General features: G+C 32.5%; 1 protein-coding gene across 1 annotated transcript in view; it reads right to left on the bottom strand.

Moving 5' to 3' along the window:
* The window catches only part of LOC130447104 (dynein axonemal heavy chain 8), an 85,952-nt gene that overhangs the window by 12,109 nt on the left and 57,446 nt on the right, over positions 1-16,397 (bottom strand). Inside the window, 7 exon segments of the mRNA XM_056783761.1 lie at positions 7,586-8,045; positions 8,099-8,376; positions 8,456-8,571; positions 11,627-11,912; positions 11,983-12,141; positions 13,625-13,898; positions 15,215-15,477. Coding sequence (XP_056639739.1) covers positions 7,586-8,045; positions 8,099-8,376; positions 8,456-8,571; positions 11,627-11,912; positions 11,983-12,141; positions 13,625-13,898; positions 15,215-15,477 — 1,836 coding nt within the window.

The raw sequence follows: 16,397 nt of genomic DNA, 5'->3' as shown, positions 1-16,397 counted from the left end.
TATTCTATATATTCAAAAAGATTTTTACATTTCGTCATTCAATATAGTAGTTCAGCTTCAAACATTGACCAAACTCACGAACTTTGTGATGTTTATTATAGTGAAAACCTAGTGAAACACTCTTTTTGTTAACAAGGGTTAGTTATGCGGAAGATATTCTTCATGAGTTTCTTTTAAAACATAAATAGGTAGCTGGTATTTTATATATTCAAAAAGATTTTTACATTTCGTCATTCAATATAGTAATTCAGCTTCAAACATTGACGAAACTCACGAACTTTGTGATGTTTATTATAGTGAAAACCTAGTGAAAACACTCTTTTTGTTAACAAGGGTTAGTTATGCGGAAGATATTCTTCATGAGTTTCTTTTAAAACATAAATAGGTAGCTGGTATTCTATATATTCAAAAAGATTTTTACATTTCGTCATTCAATATAGTAGTTCAGCTTCAAACATTGACCAAACTCACGAACTTTGTGATGTTTATTATAGTGAAAACCTAGTGAAAACACTCTTTTTGTTAACAAGGGTTAGTTATGCGGAAGATATTCTTCATGAGTTTCTTTTAAAACATAAATAGGTAGCTGGTATTCTATATATTCAAAAAGATTTTTACATTTCGTCATTCAATATAGTAGTTCAGCTTCAAACATTGACCAAACTCACGAACTTTGTGATGTTTATTATAGTGAAAACCTAGTGAAAACACTCTTTTTGTTAACAAGGGTTAGTTATGCGGAAGATATTCTTCATGAGTTTCTTTTAAAACATAAATAGGTAGCTGGTATTTTATATATTCAAAAAGATTTTTACATTTAGTCATTCAATATAGTAATTCAGCTTCAAACATTGACGAAACTCACGAACTTTGTGATGTTTATTATAGTGAAAACCTAGTGAAAACACTCTTTTTGTTAACAAGGGTTAGTTATGCGGAAGATATTCTTCATGAGTTTCTTTTAAAAACATAAATAGGTAGCTGGTATTCTATATATTCAAAAAGATTTTTACATTTCGTCATTCAATATAGTAGTTCAGCTTCAAACATTGACCAAACTCACGAACTTTGTGATGTTTATTATAGTGAAAACCTAGTGAAACACTCTTTTTGTTAACAAGGGTTAGTTATGCGGAAGATATTCTTCATGAGTTTCTTTTAAAACATAAATAGGTAGCTGGTATTCTATATATTCAAAAAGATTTTTACATTTCGTCATTCAATATAGTAATTCAGCTTCAAACATTGACGAAACTCACGAACTTTGTGATATTTATTATAGTGAAAACCTAGTGAAACACTCTTTTTGTTAACAAGGGTTAGTTATGCGGAAGATATTCTTCATGAGTTTCTTTTAAAACATAAATAGGTAGCTGGTATTCTATATATTCAAAAAGATTTTTACATTTCGTCATTCAATATAATAGTTCAGCTTCAAACATTGACCAAACTCACGAACTTTGTGATGTTTATTATAGTGAAAACCTAGTGAAAACACTCTTTTTGTTAACAAGGGTTAGTTATGCGGAAGATATTCTTCATGAGTTTCTTTTAAAACATAAATAGGTAGCTGGTATTCTATATATTCAAAAAGATTTTTACATTTCGTCATTCAATATAGTAGTTCAGCTTCAAACATTGACCAAACTCACGAACTTTGTGATGTTTATTATAGTGAAAACCTAGTGAAACACTCTTTTTGTTAACAAGGGTTAGTTATGCGGAAGATATTCTTCATGAGTTTCTTTTAAAACATAAATAGGTAGCTGGTATTCTATATATTCAAAAAGATTTTTACATTTCGTCATTCAATATAGTAATTCAGCTTCAAACATTGACGAAACTCACGAACTTTGTGATATTTATTATAGTGAAAACCTAGTGAAACACTCTTTTTGTTAACAAGGGTTAGTTATGCGGAAGATATTCTTCATGAGTTTCTTTTAAAACATAAATAGGTAGCTGGTATTCTATATATTCAAAAAGATTTTTACATTTCGTCATTCAATATAGTAATTCAGCTTCAAACATTGACGAAACTCACGAACTTTGTGATATTTATTATAGTGAAAACCTAGTGAAACACTCTTTTTGTTAACAAGGGTTAGTTATGCGGAAGATATTCTTCATGAGTTTCTTTTAAAACATAAATAGGTAGCTGGTATTCTATATATTCAAAAAGATTTTTACATTTCGTCATTCAATATAGTAATTCAGCTTCAAACATTGACGAAACTCACGAACTTTGTGATGTTTATTATAGTGAAAACCTAGTGAAAACACTCTTTTTGTTAACAAGGGTTAGTTATGCGGAAGATATTCTTCATGAGTTTCTTTTAAAAACATAAATAGGTAGCTGGTATTCTATATATTCAAAAAGATTTTTACATTTCGTCATTCAATATAGTAGTTCAGCTTCAAACATTGACCAAACTCACGAACTTTGTGATGTTTATTATAGTGAAAACCTAGTGAAACACTCTTTTTGTTAACAAGGGTTAGTTATGCGGAAGATATTCTTCATGAGTTTCTTTTAAAACATAAATAGGTAGCTGGTATTCTATATATTCAAAAAGATTTTTACATTTCGTCATTCAATATAGTAATTCAGCTTCAAACATTGACGAAACTCACGAACTTTGTGATATTTATTATAGTGAAAACCTAGTGAAACACTCTTTTTGTTAACAAGGGTTAGTTATGCGGAAGATATTCTTCATGAGTTTCTTTTAAAACATAAATAGGTAGCTGGTATTTTATATATTCAAAAAGATTTTTACATTTCGTCATTCAATATAGTAATTCAGCTTCAAACATTGACGAAACTCACGAACTTTGTGATATTTAGTATAGTGAAAACCTAGTGAAACACTCTTTTTGTTAACAAGGGTTAGTTATGCGGAAGATATTCTTCATGAGTTTCTTTTAAAACATAAATAGGTAGCTGGTATTCTATATATTCAAAAAGATTTTTACATTTCGTCATTCAATATAGTAATTCAGCTTCAAACATTGACGAAACTCACGAACTTTGTGATATTTATTATAGTGAAAACCTAGTGAAACACTCTTTTTGTTAACAAGGGTTAGTTATGCGGAAGATATTCTTCATGAGTTTCTTTTAAAACATAAATAGGTAGCTGGTATTCTATATATTCAAAAAGATTTTTACACTTCGTCATTCAATATAGTAGTTCAGCTTCAAACATTGACCAAACTCACGAACTTTGTGATGTTTATTATAGTGAAAACCTAGTGAAAACACTCTTTTTGTTAACAAGGGTTAGTTATGCGGAAGATATTCTTCATGAGTTTCTTTTAAAAACATAAATAGGTAGCTGGTATTCTATATATTCAAAAAGATTTTTACATTTCGTCATTCAATATAGTAGTTCAGCTTCAAACATTGACCAAACTCACGAACTTTGTGATGTTTATTATAGTGAAAACCTAGTGAAACACTCTTTTTGTTAACAAGGGTTAGTTATGCGGAAGATATTCTTCATGAGTTTCTTTTAAAACATAAATAGGTAGCTGGTATTCTATATATTCAAAAAGATTTTTACATTTCGTCATTCAATATAGTAATTCAGCTTCAAACATTTACGAAACTCACGAACTTTGTGATATTTATTATAGTGAAAACCTAGTGAAACACTCTTTTTGTTAACAAGGGTTAGTTATGCGGAAGATATTCTTCATGAGTTTCTTTTAAAACATAAATAGGTAGCTGGTATTTTATATATTCAAAAAGATTTTTACATTTCGTCATTCAATATAGTAATTCAGCTTCAAACATTGACGAAACTCACGAACTTTGTGATGTTTATTATAGTGAAAACCTAGTGAAAACACTCTTTTTGTTAACAAGGGTTAGTTATGCGGAAGATATTCTTCATGAGTTTCTTTTAAAACATAAATAGGTAGCTGGTATTCTATATATTCAAAAAGATTTTTACATTTCGTCATTCAATATAGTAATTCAGCTTCAAACATTGACGAAACTCACGAACTTTGTGATGTTTATTATAGTGAAAACCTAGTGAAAACACTCTTTTTGTTAACAAGGGTTAGTTATGCGGAAGATATTCTTCATGAGTTTCTTTTAAAACATAAATAGGTAGCTGGTATTTTATATATTCAAAAAGATTTTTACATTTCGTCATTCAATATAGTAATTCAGCTTCAAACATTGACGAAACTCACGAACTTTGTGATGTTTATTATAGTGAAAACCTAGTGAAAACACTCTTTTTGTTAACAAGGGTTAGTTATGCGGAAGATATTCTTCATGAGTTTCTTTTAAAACATAAATAGGTAGCTGGTATTCTATATATTCAAAAAGATTTTTACATTTCGTCATTCAATATAGTAATTCAGCTTCAAACATTGACGAAACTCACGAACTTTGTGATGTTTATTATAGTGAAAACCTAGTGAAAACACTCTTTTTGTTAACAAGGGTTAGTTATGCGGAAGATATTCTTCATGAGTTTCTTTTAAAACATAAATAGGTAGCTGGTATTCTATATATTCAAAAAGATTTTTACATTTCGTCATTCAATATAGTAGTTCAGCTTCAAACATTGACCAAACTCACGAACTTTGCGATGTTTATTATAGTGAAAACCTAGTGAAAACACTCTTTTTGTTAACAAGGGTTAGTTATGCGGAAGATATTCTTCATGAGTTTCTTTTAAAACATAAATAGGTAGCTGGTATTTTATATATTCAAAAAGATTTTTACATTTCGTCATTCAATATAGTAATTCAGCTTCAAACATTGACGAAACTCACGAACTTTGTGATGTTTATTATAGTGAAAACCTAGTGAAAACACTCTTTTTGTTAACAAGGGTTAGTTATGCGGAAGATATTCTTCATGAGTTTCTTTTAAAAACATAAATAGGTAGCTGGTATTCTATATATTCAAAAAGATTTTTACATTTCGTCATTCAATATAGTAGTTCAGCTTCAAACATTGACCAAACTCACGAACTTTGTGATGTTTATTATAGTGAAAACCTAGTGAAAACACTCTTTTTGTTAACAAGGGTTAGTTATGCGGAAGATATTCTTCATGAGTTTCTTTTAAAACATAAATAGGTAGCTGGTATTCTATATATTCAAAAAGATTTTTACATTTCGTCATTCAATATAGTAGTTCAGCTTCAAACATTGACCAAACTCACGAACTTTGTGATGTTTATTATAGTGAAAACCTAGTGAAACACTCTTTTTGTTAACAAGGGTTAGTTATGCGGAAGATATTCTTCATGAGTTTCTTTTAAAACATAAATAGGTAGCTGGTATTTTATATATTCAAAAAGATTTTTACATTTCGTCATTCAATATAGTAATTCAGCTTCAAACATTGACGAAACTCACGAACTTTGTGATGTTTATTATAGTGAAAACCTAGTGAAAACACTCTTTTTGTTAACAAGGGTTAGTTATGCGGAAGATATTCTTCATGAGTTTCTTTTAAAACATAAATAGGTAGCTGGTATTCTATATATTCAAAAAGATTTTTACATTTCGTCATTCAATATAGTAATTCAGCTTCAAACATTGACGAAACTCACGAACTTTGTGATGTTTATTATAGTGAAAACCTAGTGAAAACACTCTTTTTGTTAACAAGGGTTAGTTATGCGGAAGATATTCTTCATGAGTTTCTTTTAAAAACATAAATAGGTAGCTGGTATTCTATATATTCAAAAAGATTTTTACATTTCGTCATTCAATATAGTAGTTCAGCTTCAAACATTGACCAAACTCACGAACTTTGTGATGTTTATTATAGTGAAAACCTAGTGAAACACTCTTTTTGTTAACAAGGGTTAGTTATGCGGAAGATATTCTTCATGAGTTTCTTTTAAAACATAAATAGGTAGCTGGTATTTTATATATTCAAAAAGATTTTTACATTTCGTCATTCAATATAGTAATTCAGCTTCAAACATTGACGAAACTCACGAACTTTGTGATGTTTATTATAGTGAAAACCTAGTGAAAACACTCTTTTTGTTAACAAGGGTTAGTTATGCGGAAGATATTCTTCATGAGTTTCTTTTAAAAACATAAATAGGTAGCTGGTATTCTATATATTCAAAAAGATTTTTACATTTCGTCATTCAATATAGTAGTTCAGCTTCAAACATTGACCAAACTCACGAACTTTGTGATGTTTATTATAGTGAAAACCTAGTGAAACACTCTTTTTGTTAACAAGGGTTAGTTATGCGGAAGATATTCTTCATGAGTTTCTTTTAAAACATAAATAGGTAGCTGGTATTTTATATATTCAAAAAGATTTTTACATTTCGTCATTCAATATAGTAGTTCAGCTTCAAACATTGACGAAAATCACGAACTTTGTGATGTTTATTGTGAATATTAATCAACTCTATATTTAATTTCAATGTTGACTCAACTCAATTGTTGTGAATCAACCCAAACTTCGACAAAGAAAACATCAAAAAAGCGCATGGAACAATTTAGAACAACTATAAATTGAAGCAGCTAAAGCTGCGAACTGATATGAGCACGAAAGCTGTGCCGGTAAAATTGCTCAAGTGAGTATAATGACAAATATTCGTGCGCACGAGCGCATGAGCCTCCCTTTTTTCTCGGATGGTTTATGCGCTCAGTTTATTCGACATATCGTGAATTCTGAGCAGAGTTCAATCGTAATTAGCCCGAAATTTTGCGTCGATATGTCACAATGCATGCAACATTTTAGTCTAGCATAGAAAGAAAAGTCTTATTTCCACACACTTTTCAGAACGTCTGACTAAAGCTTCTACGCTACTATAAAAATATGATACACGGGGCAAGATCAGGGCTATATGATGGGTGTCGCATATGTGAAGTCATAATCGTGTACACAGCCTTGGAGGAAAATGATACAGAAGCATGTTCATGAAGCAAGAGCCGACTCGGCTGATTTGTCACTTTTAACTTTTGTGGCACGGATTCTCCTTTCCAATGCCACTCCATGGAATCTCCATTGGACGTGGGATCATAGTCTCTCGTAACCTTTCTTGGACCTCGCCTCAAAACTCTAAAAATCCTTCACAACATTCTATTCGACGCTGCCTTCGCACTGCGCTGAAAATTTGAGGCATCCATCTTGTACTAACTTTTGTCATATTTAAATGCTCATGTAGAATCCTCAGAAGACTTTTTTTGGAGAGGCGAATCTGTCTTCAGGCACCGGTCAGTCAATTAATTCAATTTTTTCTGAAATAGTCACTGTCACAGGACTTCCGGCACGTGGATAACTGACAATTAAAAGACAGTTGAATTCTCAGCATATGCTCCAAAACTCGAGATAACTCATCATGTAACAAAACTTAACATTCGCTGGGGAGCAGCGAAATTGGACAGATGAGTAAAGTCATTTGACGAGAGAGTTTCTACGTGGATGGAAAAAAATTGATGTGGAAATTTATGGGGAACGTTATCATCAATCAAATTTACTGATGGAGGGTTACTGATGATTTGGTGTGGTATATGTTTGAGAGGTGTTGAAATTTACAAGTATCTAAACATATAACAAAGGACATAGAATGATCCTTACCTTAAAGTCTGCCAACTGATCCCCCTTTTCGGATCCAGATCGTCCAAGTGATTTTGTAGGAATAGTACGCTAGATAACCAGTCGGCCGAATTGAACTCGTACGGTATATTCCAGCCTAAAGGTCCGAACTTTCTTCTTTCTTGTACGACGGTATGTAAAAAAGAAATGGCGTACACCAAAGGAATATACTGCCAAGCGTCTGAATAATCCAACAAATCTTGATTCATCGAAGTGTACGTTCTGAGTAAACCGGCTCTTATTCCCGATGGAGGTTCGTTGGTAAATTTGATGCAAATTTGTAATAAACTTATGGGGAAGTGATCGTTGACTTCCGTCGTAATCCACAAGCGGAAATCCGGGTGTACGGATCCTATACCTTTCTCCAAATCCAAAAATTGGAGTAAAACTTCGTTCATGTAGTCCAGTGACAAGTGGCAGTTTTGAAGTAACGCCCAAAATCCTATTAGCATTCAAATTATTACACTTTTCGAACCACTATTATCATTTATTTACCTTCGGTTTGTGCCGCGTACATGAGCTTCCTCGCGTGGATTTCTTGTCCTTGACCCATCGATATAGATTTGCATTTTAATTCCAATTTTTTAGCTAATTGTTCAATGTACGGCGTAGGATCAGATCCAATACTTAGGAAGCATATGATCGGCGTCAACGGTCTAGATTCGTTGAAAAGGACTTCCATGTTCAATATAACCGGTTCGGCGAATCTTTGACCAAGAGAACTCGCTATATATTTTCTACTTTGGGTGATTGTTCTATCTGGACACCACGACCTAACCACGCATTTTATTACAAAGGTTGTTTCGTAAATTGAAAACATGTTAGAGGCGAAAAATGATCGATTTTTTTTACCTTATCATCAATAATTTTCTAAATGTATCTAAACTGTTGTAACCGTCTGGTATTATACTTTCTTCTGGAGCGTCTTTGTCAAACCACAATTTCCACTGTCTATCATTTACAGTTACCTACAAAAATTCGGTATCGTCAAATGTTGGACCGATGTGAGAATGAAACAACTTGAAGTTATATCGTTTTGTTCAGTTTGTCTCCTACCATTTATTCTCGAATTACTTTTATCCTTCAACCCTGTATATATGTTTAACGTCATATCTACAGGATGGGTTATTGGCAGGACGCGAAACATATAGTGGGGGTATCTAAATCGATACCAGAAAACAGTTTTTTGATACCCAAAATAGGCCTAGAAGGGAAAGCACAAGCTAGAAGGGTATTCTTTACGTCAAAGAAAAGTCCGCAGGTTCCACTCCAAAAAGGTGGGGTTCTTAAGAGAGGACAAGATGGCGTTCGAGACGATACAGTCATGTTGATCTAAACAGCTTGAGGAAGTTGCTGGGATCGAACCAATGTTGCGTGAAGTTGACGGGAGGAAGAGGTCTGGGAAAAGGAGAGACCAGCGTTTTTCTACAAACGCATTATCAACGCTGAACCTTCCCAAGACAGTTCAGGTCATTTCAAATGAGAAGCATGCCATGTACGACCTAACAACGTAATATTTTGTTTATTCAGCAGATGGAGCGCTTGACGTAAAATTCGCCGCATTTGTTAAGAAAACAGTCGCTGCACTCACCGAATTCTTTAATGCAGCAACGATTTATTTAAAGTTTTGACACATGATAGGTGTATACCCAAAAAGCGAGATCTACATGGTGCTCTTTTTAGGGGGTGGAGAATTTTTCACCCAAAATAACCACAGAAATCGATAGATCTGCAAATTTAAAGTCAAAATGTCACAGAAAGTTTTTCCGCCAGATCAATATTTTTCGAGTTTGACCAATTGAAAAGTACGATTTTTCTTCAAAAAAAAACCGCATTTTTTAATAGTTTTATTCGAATAACTCTGTAATCATGTTATCAAATTATAGATACTTGAATAGCTTTTGTTTTACGTAATTGAGTATTTAACCTCAAATATCGGGAAAAGGGTAACTTTTTTAACAAAAAGTCAAAGAACACTTTTTCAAGAACTTAAAAAGACCTTTCAGATGACTACTGATAAGTAATTTGGACTGAAATTTCAGTGAAATATGATGTAAAATAGTTGAAGCTAAAAAAAATTGCACTAAAACTAATGCCATTTCATTGAAAATCAAAATTAAACTTACTCCTTGTACCAAATACTTTATTTGGATGTCATTTATGACATCTGAAAGTTTGGCTTATTAGAAATGCATAGTTTTGGCAAAAATGAGCATTAAATAATACTTTTTTTTTGATTTTTCCAAAAAATTATTTGCTCATTTATCTCCATAACTATAAAAGATACAAAAACAAAAAAAAGTCAAATCAAAGCATTTTTTATGATAATTATTTTCCTTTTTTATTTTTTTTTTGTAGCATTAAAATTGACGTAGTTATAATCAAATTAATCTGTCACTATAGTGCAAAGACTGCTTATTCACAGCCCTTTGTCCCTTAATTAACGAAATGTGGAAGGTCTCAAACCCCTCTAACATACATAGGCTTGTAGCCCTGAAAATTACCTTCAAAATGGTTTTTGGTAGGATGTGATAGCTTCAAAATTAATGTAGTTACATAAAAAATAACAATTTGAAATTTTTTTGTGAATTATAGGATATGAAAAAGTTTCATATTTAGACGCATGGATTTTTTCTGTTGATGCTTAGTTACCTGAAGGTATATTTGAAAGTACCAAGAGATGATATACTGGTGTCAGGGTGTAGAGAATGAAAAATCACTTCGTGTTTAGAAAATATACTTGAATACCGAAAGAATACAAAATCAACACATTAACAGTCATTAAAAAATTTTTATTTTTCATCAAAGGGGTGGTACTTAAGGATTGACAAGGTAGAGACGATTAAAAATTACTCCAAGTAAAGACAAGAAACTTTAATACCAAAAAGAATGCAAAATCTAAAAGTTGGCACTCATTAGATTTATCTTTATTTCATTCTCTACAAAAGGGTAGTTTTTAAGGGTTGAATAATAACAATTAATAACCTATTAAATTTTATTAAAATACTATGAATTTTTCACAGTGAAAATGAAATTGGAATGTTAAATTGAATCGTTAAAAGATTTTTTCCTATATTATTTTCATCAGAAGGGTAGTTTTTAAAGATTTTTAAGGGTTGATACTTCATAACATATAAATTTTCTATTAAACAATATATTAAGATATTTATGCTGCATAATCGAACAACATTTGAATTGAAAAAAAGTAGGAAAAACTATAATATTGGTATTTTTCGATAAGGGGTGGTTTTCACCCCTTAAAAACAATTTGCACACCTTGCACCATGTAGATCTTGATACGGAGGATAAGATGAGCTTAAATACAAATTTTCAGGAAAATCGGAGCTGATTTAAAGAATTCGGAGGCTTGACAACATTTTGAGCTTGAGTGCATGCACTAGTATTGGCATGTGCTGGTATGAGTTTCCATCCGCTTCCAACTACTTTTTTCATGTTTTTCTTCTCCAAAATTATTGATTTTCAAGTAAATATGGTAATATTTAGAAAAAATAAAAAGTAATAAATTAAAATGCGATTAAAACGATTGGGGTTTCATCACAGTCTTTTTAGGAAAATTTTTATCTACCACTCTATGATTCAGCTCCAGTCGGATATTGGTGGTATTTAAAATGCAGTGCTGCCAACTCTAAATTCAACTCGTCTCGTGGCACCTCATAATATACAGAGAGCCCCTCGTATACTATAAATCGTGACTTTTTGTACTAATTAACCTAACCTAACCCAACCTAACCTAACCTAATCTAACCTAACCTAACCTAATCTAACCTAACCTAATCTAACCTAATGAAACTAAACTTGAAGAGATGGAGTTATTTATATCAATTAACGAATCCGGAGAATAACTAATTCATTTGGGTAAACAGCTTGACGTGATAAATCGATCGAATTCTCTTTAAATGTGGCTCTACTACCAAGCGACTAAGCTTAACGGCATCTTCATACAAATATTGAATATAAATACCACATTTTCACATATTTTCCTGTTTAACTTAGAAGTTTTACCTGTTGAACGATATATTGGAAATGTCTCAGTTTCGATAACGCCACCAAATTCAACCAAGTCATATCCGTTATCCATTTAGCCGGTTTCGGCGGACAGGCGTTCAGGTCGAGAGCGGCGCCACCTTTGATGAAATTTTGAAATTCGTCGTGGGTTATAGTTTCTCTATCGAGATCGATTCTCAGGCACATCAATAATACGAACATATATTTGTGCTCCTCGTATAAGCCCCTACTTTTATATTTGAATATTTCGAATGTAAGATAATCGATTATATTTACGATTCGTCTGCAAGAAATTGGAAAAATATTTTAATTTCCCATTCACGCAAACATAGTTTGAAAGTGATCAAACTCACCTGGATATTATTGGAGATTTTTCAGATCGGTACATAGACAAGTCAAATCGTTCCAAAAATTGCACCAATGACGTTTGGTACATGTAATTCACCATAGACATTGATACTACCAAAAAATACAGAACGCTTCCTCTGGCTGCAATCGGTCTAAATTCTTCTCTAGGTAAAAACAAATCAACTGTTAACTATCTATGCTTGAACTTTACAACTAGACGCCGAATCGACTGGTGTACAACGTGGAGGATAAACATCAGCGCAGATAATACTCAAGCAGTGTTGTTTAAGTAGATAACTGGATGTAGTGGTGGAAAATATCAAAGCAATATACGTAAAAGTCATTCAGCATCAAGGATTAATGGTGAATGTCATACAAACACACCAACAACGTTTCATGCGTAGCCATAATCTTTAGAAATATAAACAGAACTGAAGACTGGTGTACAAGATCAGAATCAGTGCCAAGAAAATTCAAGCAAAGAACCGAGACCAAGGACTGACGTTCTAAGACCAGGGAAACAAATCTAGGATTATGAGTTGTCCTGGATAACGGGTTTTATCTCATCAGAACCAATCTCTTACTACATGCATCTTCAACGTTGGGATTCACTACCAAAAGTTATCTAAAGAAGCTGCAAACCCAAAATAATATTACTATGAAACCAGCAGAAAAGACTCCTCAGTACAGCAGTTAGACCAGAGTTAGACCAGAAAAGTATTAGAGAAATGTTGAACTATACTACAGGATTCTACAAGCTGCAGATTCCTTTTTGAAAAATGAGCTGACGCTTAAAGATAACGTTGACTACCTAGTGAACTAGACGACTATTAGAAGAGTTCTCTGAGTGACGAGCTTCATCTCAACAAGGCCGTTTTCTTACTGTACACAACTACCTAAAGTTATCCAAGCCCAAAATAATATCACCCTGAAGCAAGCGGACAACAATACAGCAGATCTACCAAAAGTTAAACAAGAAGGATATCCAAGAAGGAACTATACTAACGCAAGAGCTGCAGAATCATTTTTGGATAATGAACTAACGTTCAAAGACCTAATAGAGAGGACGACGATTAGAAGGGATCCCTGAATGACGAGCTCCATCTTATCGAGTCCAATTTTTTACTATATACATCTACAAGATCGGGATTTACTATCTCAAGTTGCTAGTTCAAAAGAAAGCATTGAACATTGCTTGGTACATCAGAACTTTGTGCTACTAAAAGTTGAATTAGAAGAAAATACAAGATATTTAGAATGACATCACCAGGAATCGATTAACTGGAGTCTCACCCTAAGATCCAAACGAGGGAATTGACGGATGAAAAGAAAGAAACGAAGCTGTACAAAGAAGCTACCAGTTCGAAAGTATGTGCTAACAAAAATAAAGAAACTAAGGAGAAACAAAAAGAGGACAATCTATTAGAGGGTATATTGATAAATATTGAAGATCACGCTTTAAAGTGGACGGTTTTCAATCGTAAGGAGCTATCCTGAAGAGAAGATGACCGAATTGGAATGACCATGGAATCTATAAGTAATTGAAAGGCTGAGATCCTGATGAGTATTTGCTGTAATGCATACTTCTTCTAGTACGTGTGTTATCAATGAATCACCAAATATAAAATCTATAAAAAAAGAAAGTACCTAGCTAAATTTATTTTAATTTCCGTTTCCTTGGCGATGGATAATTTTTCTTTCACTTCGTTAGCTGTAGTTTTAGTAACGTTCAATACTGTTATCACTGATTCGTCGTCTAAGAGAGACCCTTGCGTCGTGGTCAATTTATATAACAGATTTTGTTCGAGCTCCAACATTTTTCTTTTATTTGCGGTTACGTCTTTTATCAAATTCGTTCGTTCTTGTTCCAATTCTTTCTTTTCCGTCAAAATCACCCGACCTAATAATTGATCTTCCAAACCTGAAACCGAGGAATAAGTCGAGCAACTCGAAATAATCGTAAAGCAGTTTTAAAATTTGGAAAGAGATTTCGAAAGTTTGTCCAAAAATAATTTTTGCAGGAACGTTCAACGAATATTTCCAAACGTCAGAAATATTAGTTTTGAAGGAATTTGAAGGAAAAACATTCTCCAAGAACAAATTAAAAGTTTGGAATATAAGTTGAGGGTTTTTCGAAGTTGCAATGACAGAAATCGATGTAGGGACAAATAATTTGATTCTTTTCAACGTGACAGTTGAAAGAACAACCTGGTTGTGATCGAAACTTTGATGGATGGAGGAGAATGCACTAAAAGAATATTGGAAATGGTTAGCATAAATTAACCCTAAGGAAACTACCTCATTGGTCATTTAGACGAAGGAATAAAATATGATATCAAAGGAAAAAACGACACTACATACTATAATCAGTATTACAAAGTGTTACAAAGTGAATACGACAGTTTTGTGCCAGGATGTGAAAATACCACGACTAAAACACTTGATAAAGTTTTTTATGATACCAAGAAATTCGAATTTACCACAACAAAAATAGCTTGAAAGTGTTGGTCGTTTTGACGATCCTGTGAGATGTAATTACTTTTTCTTGCCAGGATCATTTTAATATAAGTAAAATGCAAATTTAGACATTTTATATTTATACGTAAGTAATAAATAAAAACTGTATTATAACAGAACACGCTACGTTTCTGGCAACGATAACCTCGTGATCATCAAGCAGACAACTGCTCAATGTTTTTATGAAGCCTGAACGTCACAACTGAAAACCAATGAGAATAGTTTTCTTGTGTCAATCAAATATTTAGATATTATTTCTAAACTTTTAATTAAATATTTCACTTTCTGACATTATTTCATATCAAGAACAAAATAAACAAATGAAGCAACCAGAAGAAGAACGAAGAGTTGATTGAAATAAGTTGTGATATGGAATACAAATTCATGTTGAAATAAAACGAGGTAAGACATGTACAGGGAGAGTTTGAACTATTAAATTTAATCCTAATTACCGACTGAAAAAACCGTGGTAAAATCTATCCGAACATGTGCAATATAAATAAAATGAACAAAACAAAAAAATAATAGAAGAGAGAAATGAAAATATCAGGTAACAGTAATAGCAGCGTACAAAATATAAACAAGTGGATGAAAATCATAACAAAAGAAGACGAACTAATGGACAGTCAACAACAACAGATTTAATGGCAGAAAACGCGTATGGTTTCCATTCGAACGTATAAGAAGACGTAAAGTTATTGTCCACAAAAACTAACTTACCTTTCATTGTTACAGTAAAATCAATTATAGAAGCTCGGGCAAATATTTCTGGTGTATATTTGGGATTAGCCAAACGAGTTGTAATGTACAATTTGAAACTATGATTATAATCGACTTCTTTATCGCCCAATTTAACTTTTAACGTCGTACCAACTTTAATGTGATTCTTCTCCATTACATTGTCTAATACTGGATCCAGATCTTCGGCGATATCTTCTATTATCATCGGATATCCCAATGAAACGGCGTCTTCCAATTGATTTCTAAATAATTTAATCGATAAACAAAAACATTTTGGCACAATCAATAGATTTCAGTACATGAGATATTCTTTATTTTTTAATTATCAAAATCACCATCAACTTGTCATTTTTTGAACCAGATTTTTCAGTTTCACTATCGGCAAATATTGAATATCTTTGATCCGTTTCGAGTGAGTATTAATTTCAAATTAGCTAGCTAGAGGTGTATGAAGAAATTACCAACACCGTACCAACACAGTCAGAAATGAAGAAGACGCAATGAACAGTTCTCTAGATGATTTGGAATTTCTGGTACCATACACAATTACAAATTTAAACTATATTACGCGCTTTATCGTCTTCAGAGACAATGTAATTGTATTTCTTGGTGTAATGAGAGTAAATTCTACGTTTGTTTGCCTAGCTAAAGTCTTTTTTTTTAATAAGCACTTTTATGTAATCTTCTTAAAACGTCCAAACAAAAGGTTTAATGGAAACTCCAACCGGGAAGCTGTTGCATTGATTTTGGGTCATAACGTTTAACAGAAGATTAGTTTTAAGCTGTTATTTCAAAGCAGAACATTTTTCAATTTTATCTTCTTTCGTATTGTCTGTCAGAGTACAACAGCTTCATAGCAATACCTTCGTTACCAAATCTTCCAATTAAATTGATGAAGCACCGAGCACAAACGTATATTTTTTGAAAAAAATCGTGTGCTTTATTAAAATCATTTGAGCTTCCTCTAGCTAGAACTTTCTTATGTAAAAAGCGAGCAGTATCTTGCGGATATGGCTCTAGGTGGGATGATGCTGGAGAGCTCTGAAGAGCAGCTGCTGTAACACTGACTCAGGTCAACTACATGACTGCGACAAAAGACGAAACTGGGCCTTATAGATGATTAGAAGCTGTTGTGGAATATATAGCCTCTTCGGCCATATGA

This window comes from Diorhabda sublineata, chromosome 7, assembly GCF_026230105.1.
Source record: "Diorhabda sublineata isolate icDioSubl1.1 chromosome 7, icDioSubl1.1, whole genome shotgun sequence".
Taxonomy (NCBI): Eukaryota; Metazoa; Arthropoda; class Insecta; order Coleoptera; family Chrysomelidae; genus Diorhabda; species Diorhabda sublineata.
The sequence above is the reverse complement of the archived record's forward strand: the minus strand, read 5'-3'. Positions and strand labels throughout refer to the sequence as shown.